Raw genomic sequence first — 24193 nt, 5'->3', positions numbered from 1 at the left:
CTCTTCAGATTTTGATAGGCCAAAATAAATTTAACTAGCCCACATAAAAAATACCTTTTTATGTATATATAGAAAATTGGATATAAGTCAAAAACATTTTTCAAAACACAAATCTTCCCTTTGGAATTATAAGTTTCTATCTGCATTCCGAGTAATTTTGAGATATTGAGCTTCAAAATTTACAGGGTATCTGCAGAAATGTAAGTTTTTTTGACCCTTTTTAAGACCTGCACAAATAAAACTAATACCATATGAGTGGGGTTGGGCAATGTTTATAGTAACATATTAAACCATAAAATGACATGATTTACAGTTCAGGTACAAGTTTTCATAAAAGCAAAAAGTCTTATAAAATGATAAACAGCGGTGATACATTTTGGTAACCCGACTGGAAGACACAATAGCCCTAGGAAGTGGGCTAGCGATTTTTGCAAGCCCTGCAGTCTTCAAAAATGGACTGCAAACAGCTCTCATAGCATTTGACTAGTCTTTTTGCACTTAAAAACACACAACTACACTTGTTAAATAGTTGTTAGTCCCCATTGACTTCCATAGTATGAAGAAAAATACAATGGAAGTCAATGGGGACCAGCAACCATTTGGTTACCTACATTCTTTAAAATATCTTCTTTTGTGTTCAGCAGAAGAAAATTAAAATGAAAATTCAGTTCCTAAAAGAATACTCTCTTCCCCTTCAGCTGCTCCTGAATTATCTGTACAGTCATTTGCCACAGTTTTTACACTGGATGCCCTTGACCCAACCCAGCACTTAGTGCACTAATTCAACCATACAACATAATGTTTGATGTTGTGTATATGGTGCAAGGAGTGTAGTATTAAACATATAATCAAAGCCAGCATGAAAATATGCATTTTGAGTCAAAGCAAAACAGCAGCAGCAGAAAAAAAAGCGTTGTTATGAGGATATAGCCAAGCTTTAACGTTTTAAGTGATAAAATGTATTTTACATAAGCTAGACTTACTCTTCAGTTAATTATTTCATGTGGTTTGGGAGGAAAAACACAACGGTTGGGAGTGAAAACAACACACGGGTTTGTTAGGTTGACACAAATGAGATAGATATATTTGCACGTTTCCTGTGGTTTGTTGCACTGAATCAGCATAACCATAGTTTAGGGCTGGCCTTTCTGAACACAGCGTTTAAAACCACTACGCGGTTGCTGGGGATTATTTGTTTTTCCATCTCTGTCAGCTTGCAACAGGATATAATTTCTGTTACAGGCACACACAACTGTAGTGCACATTTCTAACTATGTAAGTTTGAGCCAGGTATACATTAACTAAAAGTCTCGGTTACGTATGGTAACCCTCGTTCCCTGAAGGAGGGAACGGAGACATCACGTCGGTGACAGATGAATTGGGATATTGCTTCGATAGACCAATCTACTTCGAGTGTAAACTAAACGGGCCAATGCACATTGGCATGCAATTATTGCATCCAGCTGCTGCTGATCACAGCGTGAATATAATAAACCTCGTAGTTCACGAATAGACACAGTTGAGCAGAATGATACTGTCGCTCAGCTCCAAAGCGAAAAGCTGGTATGCATTGCACCTGCTGCCTTACTATACTCACGATGCAATAATTGCATGCCAAAATGTGCATTGGCTCGTTTAGTTTACACTGAAAGTAGATTGGTCTATCGAACCGATATCCCAATTCTTCGGTCACCGGGGTTGATGTCAAGAGTGACAGACTGAAAGGGAACCACTAGTTAGTGGTGCCTAACCTTTAAAACACATATGTCCCAGCTACTAGATTTGATCTATCTGATCAAGCAAACAGAGGCTTGTTACTATGATGGTGGCTGAACAAACACAGTTACAGGTTTAGTTTTGAGTGGACAAAAACCAAACCAATCCAATTCAGCTTTGTTTGGCAAACTCAGGCTTTGATGCTAAGTTTATGGATCGGGTGTGCATGAAAGTGTGATATTAATGAACAGTCAATCTCATGCCTTTAAACTGTGATTCTGTGATGTAGTCATGTTTAAAGCTTTATCTATCTGCATCGGATGTCTCCTTTAAATCTTGGATCGTTTGAAGAGCATGTCATTTTCAGTGGAACTACTGGGTGGTGCATTTGATATGTTTTTACAGTGATATTTTTAAGGCTAAGCAAGCACTATACACACAGAACATGAAAATTCACATAGTTTTATATATATAAAAAAGGAGAGCCACTAGCAATTTTTAATGTCATGTTGAATTATTTGAAGAAAAAAAAACATTACAGAAAAATACACGCAAATCACAAATGAATTTGTATTTCTTATTCTTCTCAGTATCTTAATATCCTTAATTTGTAGAAAAGCCCTGATTATATTAACAAAAACATTATATGTCTTTATTCCGAATATAAGCAAAAAGGGCCAGAAGTGAATATTTTTCACATTATTTAACATTTATTTCAGAACTCAAGAGTTCAGTATCTTCTGGACAACATCTATGGAGGCTTTAATGAAAATAGTGTTGCCTCTGATATAGTTCCTTTTCTTCATCTCCTCATGAGAGATGAACTTTGGGTAGCCGAAGCCCAGCATGCTCTCATCCAGACAGCCCTCACGAACACTTCCCAGAGCTCCAGGCCGTGGTCTCTGGAAGTTCTTCCAGGTGGGATCTGAGCTGAAGGTCTCTGTGACGTGCTGAGGTTTGATGAGCGCCGGGTCACTCTGATCCAAGAGCGAGAAGGAAACGCGGTAAGGGAAAGGCCACTCTAGCAGCCCGTCATACTCTCCTGGTAGAACACGAATGTAGATTGACAAGTGAGAGCCCTCGCCACTGCCGTTCCCATTGGGAAAGGCGCACACTTGCAGATGGTAACCATAGTTATGGGAATAGAAGGCGGGACTAAACAATTCCACACTCCCAGAAGTCTGCCTATTAGCTTCCTGTAGCCGTTGGCTGAAGTCCGTGAGCTTCCACAGCAGTGTTCCATCTCGACTTCCAGAGAGTTCCTCCACTGCACGCCGGAGTTCCCTGAGCTCCAGCCTCTGGCGATTTACCAGACCTCCGAGAAGAGAGAGGTGGGTGTGCGTGGCCTCCTCAAGGTGTCGTCCCACTGCAGTCTTGGGGCACTATGAGTGGAACAGACAGAAAGATGTCATAAAAGAAAAGGTTATGATACTTTGCTGGATATTCTGATTGTCACATAGTATCTGTGCCTTGCCATTCTGCCCACTCACCACCAGAGGTCGCCACGCACTACATGGACTTTCGCACTGCAAAGACTGTCATATGTTACCCTGGTCTCTATTTCCCACAATACACTTCACCCAGAATCAATCACACACCCACAAATGTTCCCCATCATCAGGAACCCTTTATAAGCTGAACACATCCAAACATCTTACAGGTGCTGGTCATATAATTAGAATATCATCAAAAAGTTGATTTATTTCACTAATTCCATTCAAAAAGTGAAACTTGTATATTACAGTATATTCATTCATTACACACAGACTGATATATTTCAAATGTTTATTTCTTTTAATTTTGTTCATTATAACTGACAACTAAGGAAAATCCCAAATTCAGTATCTCAGAAAATTAGAATATTACTTAAGACCAATACAAAGAAAGGATTTTTAGAAATTTAAAGGCCAACTGAAAATTAGTGAAATAAATCAACTTTTTGATGATATTCTAATTATATGACCAGCACCTGTACTTCAGTGATAGCAATGTTACAGAGCCAATTCTAGTGCTCATAGTTTAGTTATAGTATTGTCTTGATTGATTCCCTTTGTATAGATTCTTGCCTGTGTTTATTCGATTATTGATACTGCTTATGACCACTAACATTAATTAAGCTATGCAGATGGATCCACATGTCTCTCATCTCGTTCACTCCATAACACTGATATTCATGTCCTATTTTTAAAAAGTGTAGGTTTTTTTTGGTTACCTTTTTTTTTTATCTATAGAGTGCAATGATTGTTAAAAATCTTTGTTAATAGGCCACGAACCAATCCAACCAGATATATGAATTTCTTTTATACGAACTTAGCTTTTTTGGAAGCCTGAGCTCTTAATAATATGTATGTTAAATACACATACATACATACATATATATACATATATATACATATATATATATATATATATATATATATATATAATATATATATATATATATATATATAACCTATATATAACTGTTTAATAAAGTTCAAAAATTAATAATTGGGAGATAGTACCAAACCTGCCACTACCAGAAATCATGATACATAAGGCTTACAATGTGGCAGAATGTCAATGTGATATGTTATCTAATTCTATTATAATAAAATTACTAAAATAATAATTAATTAAGAATAATTAATAAACATAAAAACTCAAATGTGTGACCATCTGGGTTTACCATATTTGATGTTAAATTAAAATGGTAAAAAAAAGCAAAAAAAAAAAAAAATAGTTTCAATATTTAATTTTTTAATTAAAAAAATAAATTAGTCATTTTGTTTGAAAATATACATTATATAAATTGTCACCATCCACAATACACATTCTTGCATTTTTGTATTGCAATATATTGTGACACAATATATTGTTACACCCCTACAAAATAGTATCAAATTTAAACATCTTGTGTTGGAGAAAATTTTAATATTGGTGCATCCCTATTGAAAAGTGGTGCTTGTGCTGTCTTTCTTTTAAAAGAAATACCCCTAAATACCACCAGTGTTATCATGCGATCTAACGCAATGACATGCATACATTGTGTCACTATTCATCACAGTGCTTTACTGTCTATATGCATAACTGTAGAGATCATACCCTATGTTTGCAGCCAGCCTCCTTAAATGGGCAAAGCACCACAGCAGTGCTGCATCCTTCCTTTACATGTGCCATTAAAGTCTCTCGAGTGATTCCTGGTGTGCCGCACCTGTTAGGGCACTGCATAGGGAAGCGTGGACACTGCTGCTGATGATGCTATGAATATAAAACACCTATGAATGCACTCCTTTTACCATAAAATAAATACATAAATGTTGGATGGCAGCATATAGTCCACTGACCTGAATAGTGTCATAGAGGAACTCCTTTCTGCAGTATCTGCAGGGCAGTTTGCGTTTGGGACACTCAGACACAGAGTGCTGGGCCAACAGTCTCCGCACCATACGAGCACCACATTTATTCTCACAGTACACACTCTCTTCTGGACAATCACTTTGGTGATCCTAAATGAGGACAGAGAGGGACATAAAATATTAAACATGATTGCCTGTGTCATAGCTGTAGTGCATACTTGAAACCATCAAAATACAAGAAAAATTAACAGAAGCCTGATAAAAAAAAAATGGTTTATCTTTATATTAATGTATTACCACTGCTAAATTACAAATATTACTAAACTTAAATGATGTTTTTGTTAAAGTATCAGAAGGGACTTATTATTATAACAAAACAATGCATGAATGCAAGAAATGCATGTGTCCGACCTCATATGCCTCCCCAGTGAACTCGTCACCACAGTGGTCACACTGTAGTTTTCTCTTTGCGCAGTCATGCTGCAGGTGCTCTGGCAGATCACGACGCAGCAGCTTCACGGAGCAGCGATTTGGACACGACACCACGTTAAACTCACACACGGACAAATGGGCCTGGAGGAGCAGTGAGAAACCCAGTGAGAGAGTGAGATTTGGGTTTTAAATGTTTTTGTAAGAAGATGATTACTAAGGCTGCATTTACCTAATCAGAAATAGAGTTAAATCAACATTAATACTGGTAAATATTATTACAATTAATTTTTTTCCCACCAGTTCAATATTAAAATGCTCCTGTGAGAAATGTATAAAAATGGAAACAAACACATCTTCACAAACTATAGACCTGTCTACCTCAATTTTCAAAAAATTTAGATAAATTATTTTAATGAAAGATTGGAAAAAATTAGAGATAAATATGATATAATAAATGGAAGTCAGTATGGTTTTAGAGCAAAGAGGTCAACATCAATGGCCATAATTGAAGCTGTGAAAGAAATCACAAACATCCTAGACAGAAAAAAGTATGCAGTTGAAATATTTATTGATTTTAAGAAAGCCTATGATACAATCACTCATTCAGTCTTACTCAATAAACTGGAAATATATGGCTAGGGGAGTGGCTTTGGACTGGATCAAAAGTTATTTAACTGAAAGACAACAGTTTGTGAAGTTGGGCGGGTTTATGTCACAGAGTCTGGGCATTGCTTGTGGGGTCCCTCAAGGATCAGTATTGGGTCCTAAGTACATTTTTTTTATATATGAATGACATATTCCATGTATCTAAATTTTTGAAACTGATATTATTTGCTGATGACACTAATATATTCTGTTTTAGCAATAATTATAATACACTTATAAGAGTAAATAAAAAATGAGTAAAACTAAAAACATGGATGGATGTTAATAAATGATCCCTGAATTTAAATAAAACTAAAGTAATAATGTTTGGTAATTATAAAGAAATCTCAGAAGTATTAATAAATATAGATGGTGTTGCAATAGAAAATGTGTCAGAAAATAAATTCTTAGGAATAACTATTGACAGTAAATTAAGCTGGAAATTACACATCAGATACATACAAGGTAAAGTATCCAAAAGTATCTCTATAATACTAATAAGTTAAATATGTCCTGGAATATAATGCATTGTATATATTGTATTGTTCATTAGTTTTGCCCTGCTTAACTTATTGTATACATCCCCTCTTCATACTTCAAAAACGTGCAGTAAGAATCTTACGTAAGGTGTGATATTTTAATCACACAAATATGTTATTTCTGCAATCCAGACTTTTAAAACTTTTTGATTTAGTTGATTTTTATACTGAACAACTCTTGTACAAAGTCAACAAAAATGAACTACGGGGCAATATTCAAAAGTTCTTTACAGGAAGAGATGGGGGCTATAATCTGAGGGGATGTGGGAACCTTAAAGTCCAGGTGGTGAGAACCACTAGGAAAAGTTTGTGTGTGTATGTGTGTGGGTCAAACTTTAGTATGGTTTGGAGACACAGCTCAAGCAATGCCCAAATATTTACCTATTTAAATCAAGATTACAAAGAAATGGTGTTAACAAAATACAAGGCTGAAGGAGGGATCTTGGTGTTCTCAGGATTGTGATTATGGGGTGATAGTTATTGTATAAAAACCGTAGTAGGGATGATCATAATTGTTCTTACTATTAATATTGATACTATAAATGGTAATATAATTACAACAGAATGGGATACAATTACATAGCTGAGCAAATAATAATAATGATATTGACATGAGCTGATAAATACAGTACATGACCACAATATTGTAATTTACAACAAAATTGCACTATTAATTAAGTCACAGTTCTGGTATTGATGTATTGTTATTGTGATGGTAGTAGAGATTAATCTTACAATCATTGTCATTGTCATTATTATTATTGTTATTTCTATTGTTACTATAAAACTGTGATTTAACAATATAAAAGGATATGGTTATATTTTATATATTACATGATTATTATAAATACCAGGACATATTAGAATGTTTATGATAATGAGGATTATTACATTGTATTATTGTGATTATTGAGACAGTCCTATTGTAATTGGGTATTAAATAAATATTATAATAACACATAAATATTATAATAGCACATAAATAATTAGTAACAGACAATGGCATGGGGGAGGGAGCAAATAAGTTCTACTTCTTTCCACTCCCTTTTGAGCAAGTATTATATGAGTAAATATGTGTGTGGATATGTGTATCATAATTGTAATGTGTATATATGTGTGTATGTGTGTTATGCATGTGTGTCTATATATATATATATATATATATATATATATATATACACATATACATATATATGTTTATATATATATATATATACGTATATATGTATATATCTATATATATATATATGTGTGTGTGTGTGTGTGTGTGTGTGTGTGTGTGTGTACATATCTGTGTGTGTAGTTATTATGTGTAAGGTTTATGTATGGATACATATGTGAGATAAACTGTTCTATTTTCTATGTATGTGTATGATATATATATATATTTTGCTTAACTTAATCAATCAGTCAATCAATGGCAAAGCTAAATTTCAGCAGCCATTACTCCAGCCACGTTATATATTTCTTCAGAAATCATTTTAATATGCACAACATTTAAACAAATCTATTTTGTATAATATATATATATATATATATATATATATATATAATTATATATATATATATATTTTTTTTTTTTTTTTTTACAACATTTTGAATAACTTACTGTCACTTTTGATCAATTTAATGTGTCCTTGCTGAATAAAAGAGACTTAAAAAAAAAGAAACATCAACAAACAAACATTTGAATGGTAGTGTATATTGTTGATATTTGTACATAACTGTAGTGTACACATATATTTTTGTACATTAGAATAGGTGGGGTAACATACAATAGCCTACCAATGTATGAACAGCATCTAAAATGTGAACACTTTTAAGAGACTTCAGGAGGTATAAAACTTTTGATCAATTTAATGTGTCCTTGCTGAATAAAAGAATCAGTTTCTTTCAAAATAAACAAATCATACTAACCCCAAACATTGTAGTAGTGGTGTAAAATGTTGGTATTTGTACATACTGTAGTGTACATACACATTTTTTTTATACATCTGAATAGATACGGTAATGTACAATAGCCTACTATCAGGAGCCATAAAGCAATGTATTCAACCCTATAAAGATGTATGTGGAAATATGTACAAATACGACTGAGATTTGTGTTTGTGTGCCATTTGTTCACCTGTAGGAGCTTGTTCTGTGCAGTCCAGCGACAGCCCTCCTCACTGTGGATGCAGCGGATGGGCAAGGAAAGAATCTGCTGTTCCAGCTTCACATCTGGAAAAATCTGCATTCAGAATTACAAATGTATGACTATTTATTAGAACAGAACATATAAGAACATTTGAAAAGCATGGACGTAAGCAATAAATAAAACATGAGGAAGATTGCTGTTGTTCAGCACAGCTGTGATTACTAGCAAAACTGGGCACGAGATATTGCTTTTATACAATAATTCAATAAACAAGATATTAATAATAAGTAACATATTTTAGACACAATATTGTCAATATGGTCTATTTTTGCTCTGTCAGAGAAAACACTTCCAAATGTCGAAGCCAAATTAATCTGAATGAATTAGTTTTGCTTCAAAAATCACTTGAATGAATGATTCAATGACTGTTTACATGTTCTCTAAATGCGATTATGAGATTTAGGCAATTTTTTTGCGATTAAACTTTATCTCATGTAAACACAATACTTCAATCAAACTGATGCGATTAAGCTCATATGAATAAATGAACTCCATGACAATTTTTCCCACCAATCACTTGACTATGTTCCCAGGATACTATGTTCCCCAGGTTTATATGGCACATACTGTAAGAAACACCTGACTATGTTACCAGGTTATAAAATATGTTCTAATCACTCAGAGGTTATCTTCAATAACTAAGCCAGATGCACTGAACATCTACTTCTCTAACAACTTTCCAAATGATTTTATTACAGTCCTTAACAAAGTCTATCTTCTCAATATCAAGTTCATCAAGTTCAGCATCAAGTAAATTAATTAAGGAGTCTCTTTCTGTGTTGTTCTGTTGAACTTACATGAAATTTTATCCTGTTTTAGGTAAGGGTTAGGGTTAGGGAAAATGAGTCCCGACCTTTTCCTAGAAAGTTTATTTAATGTGTGTTAACAGTGCATTAAACTGGGGAACACAGAACACTTTTTCATGTGTTCCTTATGTGCCATATCAATCTGGGGAACACAGGACCCTGGGAACATAGGTGTGCTTCCACTGCCAACAATCTCTGCTTCTTATCTTCATCTAGAAATGGTGTGAAGAAGATGATGGCAGCATAGGCAACCCCAGTTGTTGCGGCATTGCTGTAACATTTCGACGTTCAATAACTATCCAATACATGCACAGAAAAGTTTATTTTTGCTTTGGTATCAAGTAGATTAAAACCATTTGTGCTGTGCATTGGAGCATGTGAATAATGACAGAAAAAAACACATTTATTAACGAATAATCAGAGGAATGAAAATTGCATGTAAATGGGAGTGAAGAGGTTTGCTTGTCATCTTACTGCGATTAAGTCCTTACTCTCATAATTGGAGTTAATTGCATTATTGGTGCACATGTAAGCATAGTCAGTGACTTACTCATGTTACTACTGGCGTAACAATGAATCAATGTAAATCCCAGTGTTGTTGGATTGTGCATCAGCATTCTTGCAAACAATGCTTAGCCAATCAAATTTAAGGAAAGAAACTAACCATTGTATCCAATGGTTATTAATATATTCAGGACTGGCCTGTGTAAGAATTAAAAATAAGTCAAATTTCTATGTTTAATTTAAATAAAGGTGGGTTCCCACAAATGGAGTTGAGAACCACTGTTCTATAATTTAGGATAAAATATCAGAAGAATGATCATCCTTTGGATGAAGTCAGAAGACCTTTAAAAACTATAGTGTTATGATGGTGCACTTACTTTGGCATAATCCAGTGGCAGTTGGTCCTCTGGGCACTTGAACACACCTTCACTATTAAAATTTAACAGAAGAAAAAACTGTGACAAAGTCAGATTCACATACATTCTGAAAGCTATGTTGCATATTTTGGGAAGAGTCACAACGGTAAATGTGGTTTAGCTCTGTTTAATATGTGTTTAAAATTAAAAGCTGGCTGTCTATTACTAGAGCATTTTATTTTTGTTTTAGATGATGAATTTACGTATCTATGCTTTTGTGTTAGAATTTCATGTGTATTCGATTAGTTTTTACATTATACAGTATGTGGTGGGTTGAAAAGCAGTTCACAGCCGTCACAGATTGATGCCTTTATGATGTTATAAAGCCTAAATGAATCACAGCCGAATTGATTTGACAGGAACTTCAGAATCACCTCCCACACCACAAATTGACGAAGGGCCTTCAGGAGAATATGAGTGAATCATCCATCTGGCATGGTGACGTCCACTAGCATACATTGTATGGGGAAGCAGTACAACCAACAAAACATGATCTTTCCATAACGTGTGACACAGAAGCATGTCATCATTTCGAAATCCAATGGGGAATTTTCCCAAAAGTCCCAGGGAGCTTCATAAGAAGATGTAAAATGTGATTGCGGCATTTTTAAGGCCGATCAGAAGTTTCATGCATGTGCCCCCTCGTTTTTTCAACAAGTGGATTTTGAATGCATTTTTATGTATTTTAAATAATCTCTATTTTGGACAATGAAATTTGGTAATTGGGTAAAAAATTAATAATTTGCTTTAATTCTGTCATCAAAAATTATGACTTTTTCCTATGGACATAAATAATTGCTGTAATTATATATATATATATATATATATATATATATAGATATATATATATATATATTATATATATATATATATATATATATATGAAAATGTTTTAAAAAGTCTTATCTTATTTTTTTTATTTTGTCTCTGTTTGGTCATGTCTTATCTTGTCATCACTGAATGAGTCAGAACTGCAAATGACGCCCCTGAAAAAGTAGGTGCATCATGCCCTTCAGGCAGACACATGCTATATTACGTGAAAAACATCCTGTGTGAACTATATTATGTTCCTAACAATATCACTTTAAGGTGACAGAGAGAGCGTCATTCTCACTCTAAATACCTGCTGACGGTCACATTTTAAATCATTGCATGCATTGCCTTACAGCAATCCAATCCACAGATGTACATGTAAATTAGTCTTTTGTTTAAATTAATACTCTAATTGAAAAGCATGTCTGATAGAATGTGAAAGGACAAGACTATCAATCATTATGATAACATCCAGAGGATAACACAGGACAATGAATGTGATTGTTTCACTCATTACACCTGTGAGCAACACAACTCTATGTTATGACTATGAGACTGAGAAGACAAGGCTTGGAATGCTAAGAATGGGTCATAACCCAAAACTCTGCAGTTGAGTAATACTACCAAATAAACTGACTCACTGCATACTTTCTTTTCATATTAAATCCATTTTAAACGAGGATCACAACCCTTCTAAATATCTAAAAAAATCTATTAAAAGAAGAAGAAGAAGAAGAAGTTCAGAAGATAGTATTTTGATTATGTAATAATATTTTTACATTTACATAAAATGTAAAATAGAAAAACGTGTTATGTTTTGTAAACATTACCATGTAAAACCTATAGAGACAGAATGCACTACGAGTCTGTAGCCTGAGGTAATTTGTGTCACTCTGACATCTTGCTTGGCCTGTTTGGTGTTTATTTATTACTGCTCTGTCATGAGAGCAATTATTTTTAAGTGATACTTTCCACATAGACAATGATCAGAGCGCACCTCTTCTTTGACTAAAATGATTAAAAAAATTAATAAACTAAAATGATCTATCAATGTGATCTGTCTAAAGATTGTATTTGTAAAAATTCAACTCATTGTAGTATATAAAACCGTAAATCCTACCTCTGTAAACCCTCAAGACTGTTAGCAAGTCCTCCTCACACCTACCCCCAATATTAATGTGTAGTAAATTTATGTATTTCTTTTTTAATTCAAAGGGTTGTTAGATTTTAGATGGAATAACTGATGGAAGAGGAAACTTCTAGATGGAAGAAAACTTCATGATTTTCATGATTTATTTTTTTAAATGTTTTTTTGTCACTTAAAAACGTTTTTTTGTCTCTTATTGTTTGTTTAATATATATATATATTACAATTTAAAATAACAGTTTTGTATTTTAAAATATTTTAAAACGTATGTGACAACAAAGCTTCATTACAGTATCAGACTTGAGTGTCACATGATCCTGAAATTATTCTAACATGCTGATCTGCTGCTGCTCAAGAAACTTATTATCAATGTTGAAAGCAGTGCTGCTTAAGATTTTACTGAAATCCGTGATTCAGGATTCCTTGATAAATCGAAAGTTTAAAAGAAACAGAAACCTTTTGTAACATTATATATGTCACTTGCTGAATAAAAGTATTCTTTTTATGCGGAAAACGGTAGTAATTAGAAAAATGTTTGAAATGTTATTATAAGAATTACTCACTTGAACAATGACTTGCACCTACAGTATAGTAACACTCAAGTATTAAATATGTAAGAGATAGCCTACATTGTGTCGCTTTTTCTTGACATTTTGAAATATTCATATTAATATGAAATAATTATAATACATTTAGAACTTTGAACGTGTTTTAATGTCTCTTTTATCTCTTTTCCTTTCATAATTTGTTAGTGACCCAGATACTTTAATTATATATTATGTGTTTAAGTGTTTTTTTAGAGATGCACGTTAAGAACTACGACGTGCGAGATAAAAAAAAAATCTGCATAAATTTCCATTAGAATGCATGCAATCAGTCAGTCAGTTTGACCTCGCTTTGATCCTTCAGATGCAGGTCAAGAGTCAGCTTTACCTGAGATACTCCTGCAGGCAGGTGTCGCAGAATCTGTGTCCGCAGGTGGACACCTGCACGGGGTCCCGCATCGGCTTTTCACACAGAGGACAATAAAAGCTCCTCCTCGGTCTCTCCAGAAACTTTAAATCTAAACCAGGCATAATGCCTTTGAAGATATCAACTTCAGACTGTCAACTGATAAACTGCTGGAATAAAACTTAATAAATATTCTTAATGCAAAGATGTAGAACGCTATTAATAGCTCATTTATCGATCCAACACTAAACAACAATCGATCTCTCATGACATTTCCGTCTTCAGTAAGGTACAGCACAGGGAAATGTTTACTCATGTGTGTACGTCTGCACTCAAGACCGCCCACAGCAGCGAGAGGAGGAGCCAGCAGCAGCAGCAGCAGCAGCAGCCTCCACCTAATACTGCAGCGTGGGCAGTGTTACCTTACCATCATTAATATACAATCAATTATACTTAATTAATCATACATAAATATTTAAAATTAGTTTTTATGTGTACATTTTCTGTTTATTTTTATTTTTTTCATTTTTATATAGGCCTAGTTTTATTAAGTTTAATTTCAGTTATTTTAGTAGGCCTTACATCAAGTGCAAAATGAGAAATGTTGCCTTGACAACTATTTTTTTTTTAACTTTTTTTTTTTTGAATTTTTTTTTATTACTTTATTATTTTAGTTTACATTTTCATTTTAATGTTAAAGTTTTATCCTTTTTTAAATAAATATTTAAATAAATGATGTCTATATAGTTTTTTATTATTTTTATTGCCGTTTTAGTTATTTTAGTATGAAAATGAGAAATTTTGGCAACTAGCTGATTTTTTTTACAAATATTTATTTTAGTTAATGTTTATTTTAAGTAACAAACATTTTTTATGGTTTTAATTTTAATTGCCAATAATAACCCTGAATATTTAGTCACAATTTAATTTGAATTTAAACAGTTTTCTGATGTTATGCTTAAAATCAATGACAGCAAGTCAATGATGAATACCAGGTATTAAGTGTCTCTTTCCTCCTCCCCCATCCACCTGTTTTACAGTGTTAGCATAGCACCCTCTGTGTTAATATTGAAATTTGATACCGCAACACCTCCCAATGGCTCTCACAATTGAAAAGGTATGAAAAACGTGTCTGAGATGTATTCATTTACCAAATTTGCTGTTGATTTGCTATATGCATAGTTGAAAATACCCTTATAGCGGGTTATTTACATGACATCATAAGTACCGATTCTTGTTTTACCAGAGTGTGCAAATGTAGGCTAGACGTTTTAGACAGTTTCATCGAAACAGGTTTCAAGCCGTAGAACCAGTTTTATTTCCTCGTTCCAAAAAGGAATGTTCAGGTTGACCTTAGACTCCTTGTAGGCCATTTCAGCAGTAAAAAGCACAGAGCTTGTTTAGTAGTATACTTAGATGTGAAAGATGCATTGATGCTTTATTGCGACTCAAAAAACCCTTCTATTCTGTGATGAGTAAATGAAAAGGGCTTTTGTTTGCTTTGAAAAATGATTCATTTTAGTTAAACTGTCAGTCTGCCGAAGAAAAGCAGTACATTTAATTGGTGTCAACCAAGAGAAGGAGCACACGCGAGCTTTTGTGTATTTGTGTAGCAGGGCAACAAAGAGCCAGATAAAGAGATAAAGAGAAGCAATAACAAACATGACAATCATTCTTGCACCTGATATACAGTCAGTGAGATGCCAAAAGCTACACAATTAAACCAGAAATTTTACATGCAGCTGTGTAAAAACAAGTTTATTGTTGCATTAAAAATTATTTCTGTATATCATAAAAGTCTCTCTGTATCTATGGAATCATTATAAGACATATACAGTATGTAAGGACTAATGGAAATGTGGAAACCTCCAGATATGGAACAAAAATTTCAGCGTATATAGAGTGAAATGTTGTCATGTATACTGTAGGAATATTATCAGAAACATATTACATATATGGTGTAGTTGGACTGCTTTCTTCACTGAATAGTTCACCCAATTTTAGCACTCACCCTCATGTTGTTGCAGACCTATTCACTTGCATTGCATGAAAAAAAGAGCAGCGTAAATATAATGTCCTCATCTTGTTTCATAGAAAAGGGAAATACATACGGGCTTGGTACAACATGAGGGTGAATAAACGATGACACAATTTTCATTTTTGAATAAACAATTCATTTAAATATATATATTCTGTATTTCAGACAATAATATTTTCTTCACATGAATCAATTCTTCATAAATCCGGCTGAACCACATAACTGCAGCACAAACCTTTTAACGCTTCACAAAACTTACATTTAGACTTCTGAAATGTGCATTTCTTCAAAATGCTGGACTTCTTATTCAAAATAGCATTTATTATAAGTTATGTGCATAAGAAAACAAAATCATTCTATTCTGAGAGACCTTCATTAAAAAACATCCTAGACATGATGGACTCCTGACAAGGGTCTTTGAGCATCATAAAAAAGAGTGTATTCTAAAACAGACACTGATGAAAGTGCTCCAGATATATATCATAATTAGTGTTAAAATTATATGTTAGTTTCAATGACCTAAAATGCAGCATTGTCATAATGATTGAAATGAATCATGGCCATGATAATAAAACTAAGGCAAAGGAGGGAAGCAGCACTTCGTCTGCCCAAGGCCTTGTGCAGCTGTGTGTTCAGGGTGGAGGTAAGATTTCTTCATATTATTCACATTCTTAGTCAGTGAAGTATCTCTGTAAAACAACAACAAAAATAATAATAATAATACAAATAAAAATAAAAATGAGTCTGTCAGGAAAGCCTCATATGATTTTTATATCTGATTGGATAAGCACTTTTGTGATATTGAAATTAATTTTATTTTTAGTTAAAACTATTTTTAATATTTTATTATTAAAAACATGTTAATATTATAAAATTATACAAATATTTTAAAATCATATATATATATCTATATATATACAGTAATATATTTATATTTTATTCATCCCTGTTTAAATTGTCATAAAAATGAACTATATTGAAGGAATAATATATACTTGGAGGAATAATTGCCTATTCTGAGTATTATTATATTATTAAAATATTTATTAATTAAACATTGGTATTTTCAATCATACTAGAATTTCTGTATTTATATATATATATATATATATATTATATAATATTGTCAATACATTTTATATGTATATTAATATAATTTATATTAAATATAAATATTATATTAATATCTATACTGTATTTTAAAATATTACATAAATGTCTATATACAAATATTCTATTTTTATAAAAACTTCTGTATTTTGCCGAAAACAAATGACATATCACATATCTAAAATGAAAATCTGTCATGTATTTAAAATAAAATGTTTCACATGGGTATAATTATCTGTTACCTGTAAAATCACTGCAACAAAGACGGCCATCAGAGCCAGCAGCGCCATGCGACCCAGGCTGCCGAAGTCGACATGTTTGAGGATGAAAAAGCGAGCCCAGCCCAGCTTATCTGCTGTATGTGGTGGGTAACGCATCTTATTCACCCCCTCCATCTTCAACTGTTTGATTAGACAGCCACGCAAGTGGCTCAAGTTATCAAAGCCGTACTTGCCATGATAGTGGCCCATCCCACTGTTACCTGCAGGGGGAGCCAAAGAGCTGAGCTACAGTCCACACAACACAGCATGTCATGTATGCTTCTGCAGCTTTTCTCAGAGGTCAAAATTACTGTCCTATTTATATAAAAGGAAAATGTTTCATTAAAAGAACTCACCAACTCCACCAAAAGGCAAAGAGGTTACTGAGAAGTGCATCAAACAGTCATTAGCCAACACTCCACCACTAGAGGTCTCCGCAATCATACGCTTGATCAACTATAATGAAAGGACAGTTTTGTAAAATTGTCTTAAGTAATACTTCATATTTTTTATATCGGGTACAAAAAATCACTTTAAACCTTGTTGTCTGAAGAAAAGATGTACAAGGCAAGGGGTTTCTCTCTCTGGTTGATGAATTTGATGGCTTCATCTGCACTGCTAACTGTCAGGATGGGCAACAGAGGCCCGAAGATCTCCTCCTGCATCACCTTGGCATCCGGCTTCACGTCCCTTAAAACTGTTGGACCTGTGAGGAAATGCATGTTGAATAAAATGTTGAGTTATAAATCTGATTAAACAATAAATTGCTGCAACTGCAAATAAAATGCTTGTTGTGACTTAAAAATGCAGCTAAATTATACCAATATAGCACTCAGACTCCTCGTTTTCACCCCCCACAGCAATAGTGCTGCCATCCAACAATGCCATCAATCTCTTGAAGTGGCGCTGATTGATGATGCGTCCGTAATCCTGACATTTTTTGGGGTCTTCGGTATAGAATTCCTAAATGCCACAAAAGAAAGTATGTTTTAGCCCATTAGACATTTTATATTTGCAGGCTGTTACCAGGCCAAAACTGTCATTAACAATGAACATATGTACTTTAATATTCTTCTTGATCTCTTCAATCACTCTGTCTTGCATGCTGGGGTCACACAGTATGTAGTCCGGAGCAATGCAGGTCTGACCACAGTTTGAATACTTCCCCCATGCAATACGCCTGTAACGTCACAGAGAACATGTCTTCAAAATCATTTTACAGCTTCAGTGCGTACAAATGAAGGATTCATTCTGAATCGACTGACCGGCAGGCAATGGAAAGGTCACAGTTCTTGTCGATGTAGCACGGGCTCTTTCCGCCCAGTTCCAGAGTGGTAGGGGTTAAGTGTTTAGCAGCGGCCTCCATGATGATTTTAGCCACTGTCCCATTTCCAGTGTAGAAGATGTGATCAAACCGCTGCTTGAGCAACTCTTGGGTCTCTGTCACCCCGCCGGTGACAACAGGATACAACTCCTGAGATCAACATCATGAATTCAAATATTATTATTTCTTTTTATTTAAAGGTCATGAACTGAGAAATTAATATTTTTTGTGTCAGTGTCACTGAGTTTACATGATGGCTCTAGCATGGCGCATCCTCGCATAATATATTGCTGATTGTACTGTCAATCAGCAATATATTTCGGAGTTTAAAGGTAAGAATAAAATGGTCTTTCTTCAATGCAATTCATGTGTTTTCCATTAGCATTTGGCACTTTTTCACTGTTTATGCAATTTGCTGTGTTTCCGTGACTGGCCAAAGCACATGAATATATGACACAGTCTGTTGTTAACCATCTAACAGTAACATTCTAACACCACATCGTTTCACACTGTAAAAATGTAGCTCTGCAATGTGGGGTTAACATTGCAAAAACACTGCTAACCCTCCCCCGAAACACAGGTTAAAAAGTGGCGCAAACCCAGCTTCTAAATTTACAACCGGGGTTAAAAATGAGGTTTAGAACGACAATAACCCAGAGTTAAGCACGATGTGAAAACCCTTTTTGTGTTTATTCAGAAAGTTATGAAAAAAAGGCATCTTACTTTGTCCAGGTAAAGTGGTAAGAGATCCTCCATTACTTTGGAAGTGTGAGAACTGACTTCAGATGGCTTGATTACAGCTGCATTGCCTGCCAACACAGGATTACTTGTATGACAATATTCTTATCGAGTATGTTACATTATAACAACTGTTCTACATCTTTACAGGTAAACTTACTAGTAAATCCAGAGTTCTATAATAATAGTATAGAGCTCTATATATATTATCTAGAGATAATAATGTGGAGCTCAAATAAAAAATACTTTCAACTCTGGTGGTGAATACTTTAATTTTCTACACTTGCAAATATACAGTAAAAGCAACATATATATGGAATATACAAAACCTGACATTTTACTTAGTAAACAACTTTTAAAATTGCAGGATTTGCAAATAAAGATTGCTTGCCTTAAGTCATTTACATGCCTTCTGAACTTTACCACATTTTTTTTTTTTGGTAACGTTGTTGAAAGGGACTGAAGCAGAGGAACAGTTTTGTACTTTGGTCTGTCAGCACAAAGCAGATAAACATAAGTAGGACAAAGTACAGTGCAGCATTATTTTAGTATCACTGAGATGTTATAATAGTTTATATTAATATTTTTAATTTGTTTTTTAATTACTTTTGATATGTTCTGTTTTCATTGTAATTTTAGGTAACATTTTAGTAATTTTGTAGTGTTTTGTCATTTTTATTGTTTTCTTTTTGAATATGTCTATATAGCTGTGCATTTCAATTTAAGTTATTTTACTACATTAAGTTAAACAAATGAAAATAAGAAATGTTGTCTTGGCAACTAGTTGAAATTAAAAATTGCAATTGCTAACATTGTATTTCAGTAACACGGAAATCCTTAAATGTGCTTTTTATTCATGTTACAAAATTTATTTATTTTTTTCACACCATAAACATATATAATGTTGTCTCATATATAATGTTTTGAAGCTGGTGGAAAATGTTCCGGAACATACACTAGGGTTCAGAAGCCTAGGATTAAAATGAAAATCTGGGAATCAAATTGTAATTCATACCTGGAAATATACAGATTTTTTGGTGTAAATGATTAAGAAATATTTAAAATTCTTGACTATTTTGGTCACTGAATAAATAAGCACATTTTATTAGTTTTGAATAAGATGATGATCAGATTTTGCAAAAATTAGCGGAGTTCATGCAGCTTGAGTGTTGCTATTATTGAAGCAAAATGGTTGTTAAACTGATAATATATATATATATATATATATATATATATATATATATATATATATATATATATATATATATATATATATATATATATATATATATATAAAAAAACATTAAATCAGAAAAATGCCAAACCAGTGGTGTCAGACTTTAAGACCATATACGTAAGTCCTCAAGATATATTTATAGGCTACATAAAGACTTCAGGTAAGCTCTAGTCATAATATTTTGCACATTTCATGTAACCTTCATTACCTGCTGCCATAGCCCCTACAAGGGGCCCGATGGTGACAGCCCAAGGGTAATTCCAGGCCCCAATGACCAGCACTACTCCCAGAGGCTCCGGCTGGATGTAGACCTGGTCTGAGATGGTCATCATGCTCTTGCTCACAGGTCGAGGAGCAGCCCATTGCTTCAGATTTCTCACAGCCAGGTTAATCTCACTTTCCAGACCCAGAGTTTCATACAAAGGAGTTCCACACTCACTCTGTCACCAGATATATAAAGCCCAGATCAGTTACATTAGCAAACAATGTATAGGAACTGAACAATACACAAGATGATGTTTCACAAACCCTTCTGAGATCCTTTTTGAGACCCTCTGAAATTTCCATCTGTCGTTCTTTGACAAAACGCAGCAGGTTTTTTAGCTGGGTAATGCGGTACTCCAGTGATTTGCTCCGGCCGGTGAGGAAGGCCTTCCTGGCACGATCCACTGCTTTCTGCTCTCGAGACATACTGTGAAAGGAGAAGTCATTCATTTCACTCTGGTTGCACTTTTGTCACATTTAGGTAAACTTCACACAATGATCTCATATATTATAAGTGCTCCCGGCCAAGTATAAGATCTATAATTGATTGACATCTGAGTCCTTAAAAAGTGAATGATGGAGCAAACAAATCTTTTCAAAACTGTTTCACTATATCAGAAATCATATGACAGCTCATGACTTAAAACTTTGCATTATGACATGGCTGTCTCTGCACTTTAAAAGTGTTTTCAACATCATGCCATAACCACATCTCTATTTCTATGGATTTAACAATAGAATTGTAATTTATACTCAGTTTTATGAGCTTTCAGAGTGTCAACTCAGTTTTATTATTATTATTATGAGCAATTAAACTTAAAGTGGTTGGAAAAGTGCAATTAACTTATTGCAGCAGGTTGCAACTTTGACAGCTTTATTTACAAAAAAAATCTATTTTTTAATTTTTAGTTAAGTGGGTAACTTTTTTCTACAGTGTAACAAATGATCAAAATAATTAATTAATATATTAATAATGCTAATAATTGTTTTTATTATTAAGTTTTAAAATAATAACAATATATTGTAATTCTAATATTATTATTGTAGTAGTTACTTGAAATACATTCTAGTATATAGCATACTAAATACTAGTATATAATAATAAATATCTAATAACTAATAGTTATTTATCAAGTAGTTAAATTATCAAATAACTACTCTTAAAATAAAAAATAGATAGAAGTTAGGAAAAGGTGTAGTCACGTGACAGCCTTTATTTCAGTTTGGCAGCAGTGCACAGTAGGTTAGAAGTTATGCAACGCACACATAGCGGAATATGAGACCGTCATTCAGTGCGTGCATGCAGAAACACAATGAAATTATGTATTTGCCGCCCATGCGGTTTATAGGGTCTTATATAACTCTCTCCCGGATACGATTATATATAGTTAAGATTCTTAGTGTGTCATTGCCATGCGCAGTTGCAATTACACGTTTATAACAGGCTGGAATCTCAGAAGAAGAAATTAGATGAAAAAGCTCTTGCTTTTATTACTGTTTCGCGACATCGCTGCGGTCGGAGCCAAATCGATTAATACGCTTTCGAGAATGACAACAAAAAGCCTTAGTTCCGAACATTACCTTTAGTTATTTCACAGTGCGTCCAAGCCTTTCGCTGTATATTTTTTGAGGATGAAGCGTCCAGATCAGATAGAGCAGTCAAGCTGAACGATCGTAACCATTAAACAATACTGTTCCGTTAACAGTAGATACGCAAGCGGAGGGGGCGGAGTTTCGTCGGAGGGCGTGGTCACAAGGCTTTAAAGCCAGTCCGTAGGCAGTGTATTTACGTACAATAAACATTCACTGACAGAATTAGAGCAGGCTACGTTACATTTGGGTTACTGCGTCAGATGTAACACTTTCAGAATCATGCTTCAATCTCACGTATCTTCTTTTATAGTCTAAAATATTTTTAAAACATATAAGTCACTCCATGTGATTTATTCTTGGCTAATTGCAAATTATAAATTTAACCCAGCAGCAACACCTCAAACTTCTGTTACAAATGTAACCAATAGGGTTAAATGTGTAAAAAATAAATTTACAATATTGTAAGGTGTGATACTAATCAGACAGTATAGAAACTACAAAGCAGAAGATTTGATGATCATTTTAAATCATTTAAATCTGCAATGGTAGCTAATCATTGAGACTTTTTGCTGGACTTAAGTCATCTATGTTTTAAGTGGTCAGAAAGCAAACAGCAGGTTAATTGGTCACTTTTCATGCCAGTCACTCTTAGCAGTGTTGTCCAGTGATGGGGAGATTGTTTGCATATTGTAGTTCCTTACTGATTCCAAATAGCATGACACAGATTGTAGTTAGTAACGTAATCCATTACATTGCACATTTTAGGTAATATAATCGACTTTTTTTGATTACTTTTAGATTACTTTTGACCTAACTCGTTTACCACATTGATTTAAATATGATAATCTTTTAGCATATTGATAAATATACAAAGAGAAAGAAAATATATTCCATTCATTGTAATTAACAACATGAACATAACATTTGCACTGAATGATAATTCAAATAATAATTAATGTGTTCTTCAGTAAGCTAGCTGATGCAATGTTGAAAAAAAACTCTTGAAATGGTTCATGTAAATCCAGTGGTTAAATTCTGTATGGCCTCTCAATTTTCTGTGTAATTATATCCACCTGATTTTATGAATTTATGCCTATTTTTAAAAGTTAAATTCAAAAGATGAAAAAGAAGAATTAGGGAGAATCAATAAATTATGAATAATGTATTGCTACTGTGTAAATAATATGTAATAAATAAAAAAGTAACTGTAGTAAAAAAATATATATATATATAAAAATAAAAATTTGGAATCTGATTACATAATCCAGATTACATAAATTTGTTGTTACATTCTAGAGTTATGTGGTCATAGAAATTCTTTAAAGAAAATTACATTTTTGAAAAACAAAAATGCAGATGTCTTAAAAATGTATGGCACATTTAACAGGAAAGAGGTATTAAGAACTTTAAGTGAATTACTACATGGTGATAAAGGATCAGGCAGACAAATATACAATGTGCACAAATTGTATATCAAAAATATGAAACCTGAAATAATTTGTTTTTATTTGTATACATGTAGAATTTAACTTTTTATTAATTTAACACATTTTCTCTTCACCAGCCATGAAAACAGTTCCTCAGCATCTGTGCATAAGCTATCATAGCTCCTTCTCTTTCAGGTGGATCTCTGAGGCATAATTTTGGCTTTGTATCAAAAATTCTTCTCAGTAGCTCTATACCTCTAAAGTATGAAAACTGGCCAAACACCAATATTTCCCCAAACTGGCAGAATAAATGGTAGATGTTTCCACATCAAACAAAAAGACGGCCTCAGGTGTTTGCGGACTGTGAAGGGAGAGGAACGCAGCTGTGATGACATGTCATTAGCACCAATGTGTCAGTACTGTGCCCCGGGAGCCGGAAAAAAACAGAGGATCCATTGCAAAGAAAATGTATGAATGCAAACACACACATTCCCACATACCAAGCATATATGCACTCATACACTGAGAATAGAGACACACACAAAAATAACTTTTTGGTTCATTACACAGTTTTTTAAGTTTATGGAAGTATCAGAATACTGAAATGAATTGCTGAACACAAAAGAAGATATTTGTAAGAATGGTAGACAAACAGTTGCCGGTAGCCTTTGACTTCCATAGTATTATTAGTTTTTTCC

General features: G+C 33.6%; 2 protein-coding genes across 2 annotated transcripts; both read right to left on the bottom strand.

Annotated features, from left to right (window-relative positions):
• Nucleotides 1-2361: 2361 nt before the first annotated feature.
• LOC109083222 (TNF receptor-associated factor 4-like) lies at nucleotides 2362-13822 on the bottom strand. Its single transcript, XM_042711146.1, has 7 exons — nucleotides 13487-13822; nucleotides 10555-10606; nucleotides 8796-8900; nucleotides 5466-5627; nucleotides 5043-5204; nucleotides 4801-4956; nucleotides 2362-3098 (listed from the first exon to the last, which is right to left on the bottom strand). Exons 1-7 carry the CDS (start codon nucleotides 13627-13629, stop codon nucleotides 2439-2441), a joined length of 1440 nt encoding a protein of 479 aa, XP_042567080.1. The 5' UTR covers nucleotides 13630-13822; the 3' UTR covers nucleotides 2362-2438.
• Nucleotides 13823-15247: 1425 nt separating this feature from the next.
• Nucleotides 15248-22331, bottom strand: LOC109083231 (aldehyde dehydrogenase family 3 member A2-like). Its single transcript, XM_042711145.1, has 11 exons — nucleotides 22057-22331; nucleotides 20740-20902; nucleotides 20420-20651; nucleotides 18960-19045; nucleotides 18178-18386; nucleotides 17975-18092; nucleotides 17734-17875; nucleotides 17452-17618; nucleotides 17269-17368; nucleotides 16895-17133; nucleotides 15248-16231 (listed from the first exon to the last, which is right to left on the bottom strand). Exons 2-11 carry the CDS (start codon nucleotides 20899-20901, stop codon nucleotides 16214-16216), a joined length of 1473 nt encoding a protein of 490 aa, XP_042567079.1. The 5' UTR covers nucleotide 20902; nucleotides 22057-22331; the 3' UTR covers nucleotides 15248-16213.
• Nucleotides 22332-24193: the final 1862 nt, after the last annotated feature.

The sequence above is a fragment of the Cyprinus carpio genome, chromosome A21 (assembly GCF_018340385.1).
Source record: "Cyprinus carpio isolate SPL01 chromosome A21, ASM1834038v1, whole genome shotgun sequence".
NCBI classification, from domain to species: domain Eukaryota; kingdom Metazoa; phylum Chordata; class Actinopteri; order Cypriniformes; family Cyprinidae; genus Cyprinus; species Cyprinus carpio.
The sequence above is the reverse complement of the archived record's forward strand: the minus strand, read 5'-3'. Positions and strand labels throughout refer to the sequence as shown.

What these genes read in the sequence shown, in the direction of transcription:
- LOC109083231 (XM_042711145.1), bottom strand. Translation starts at nt 20,901, where the DNA reads ATGTCTCGAGAGCAGAAAGCAGTGGATCGTGCCAGGAAGGCCTTCCTC. An exon ending in AGATCAAGAAGAATATTAAA is followed by an intron (nt 17,876 to 17,974) that starts GTACATATGTTC and finishes TGTGGCATTTAG; the next exon opens with GAATTCTATACCGAAGACCC. An exon ending in TCTTTTCTTCAGACAACAAG is followed by an intron (nt 17,369 to 17,451) that starts GTTTAAAGTGAT and finishes CTTTCATTATAG; the next exon opens with TTGATCAAGCGTATGATTGC.
- LOC109083222 (XM_042711146.1), bottom strand. Translation starts at nt 13,629, where the DNA reads ATGCCTGGTTTAGATTTAAAGTTTCTGGAGAGACCGAGGAGGAGCTTT. An exon ending in TGCCACTGGATTATGCCAAA is followed by an intron (nt 8,901 to 10,554) that starts GTAAGTGCACCA and finishes TTCTGAATGCAG; the next exon opens with ATTTTTCCAGATGTGAAGCT. An exon ending in CACAGAACAAGCTCCTACAG is followed by an intron (nt 5,628 to 8,795) that starts GTGAACAAATGG and finishes CTGCTCCTCCAG; the next exon opens with GCCCATTTGTCCGTGTGTGA.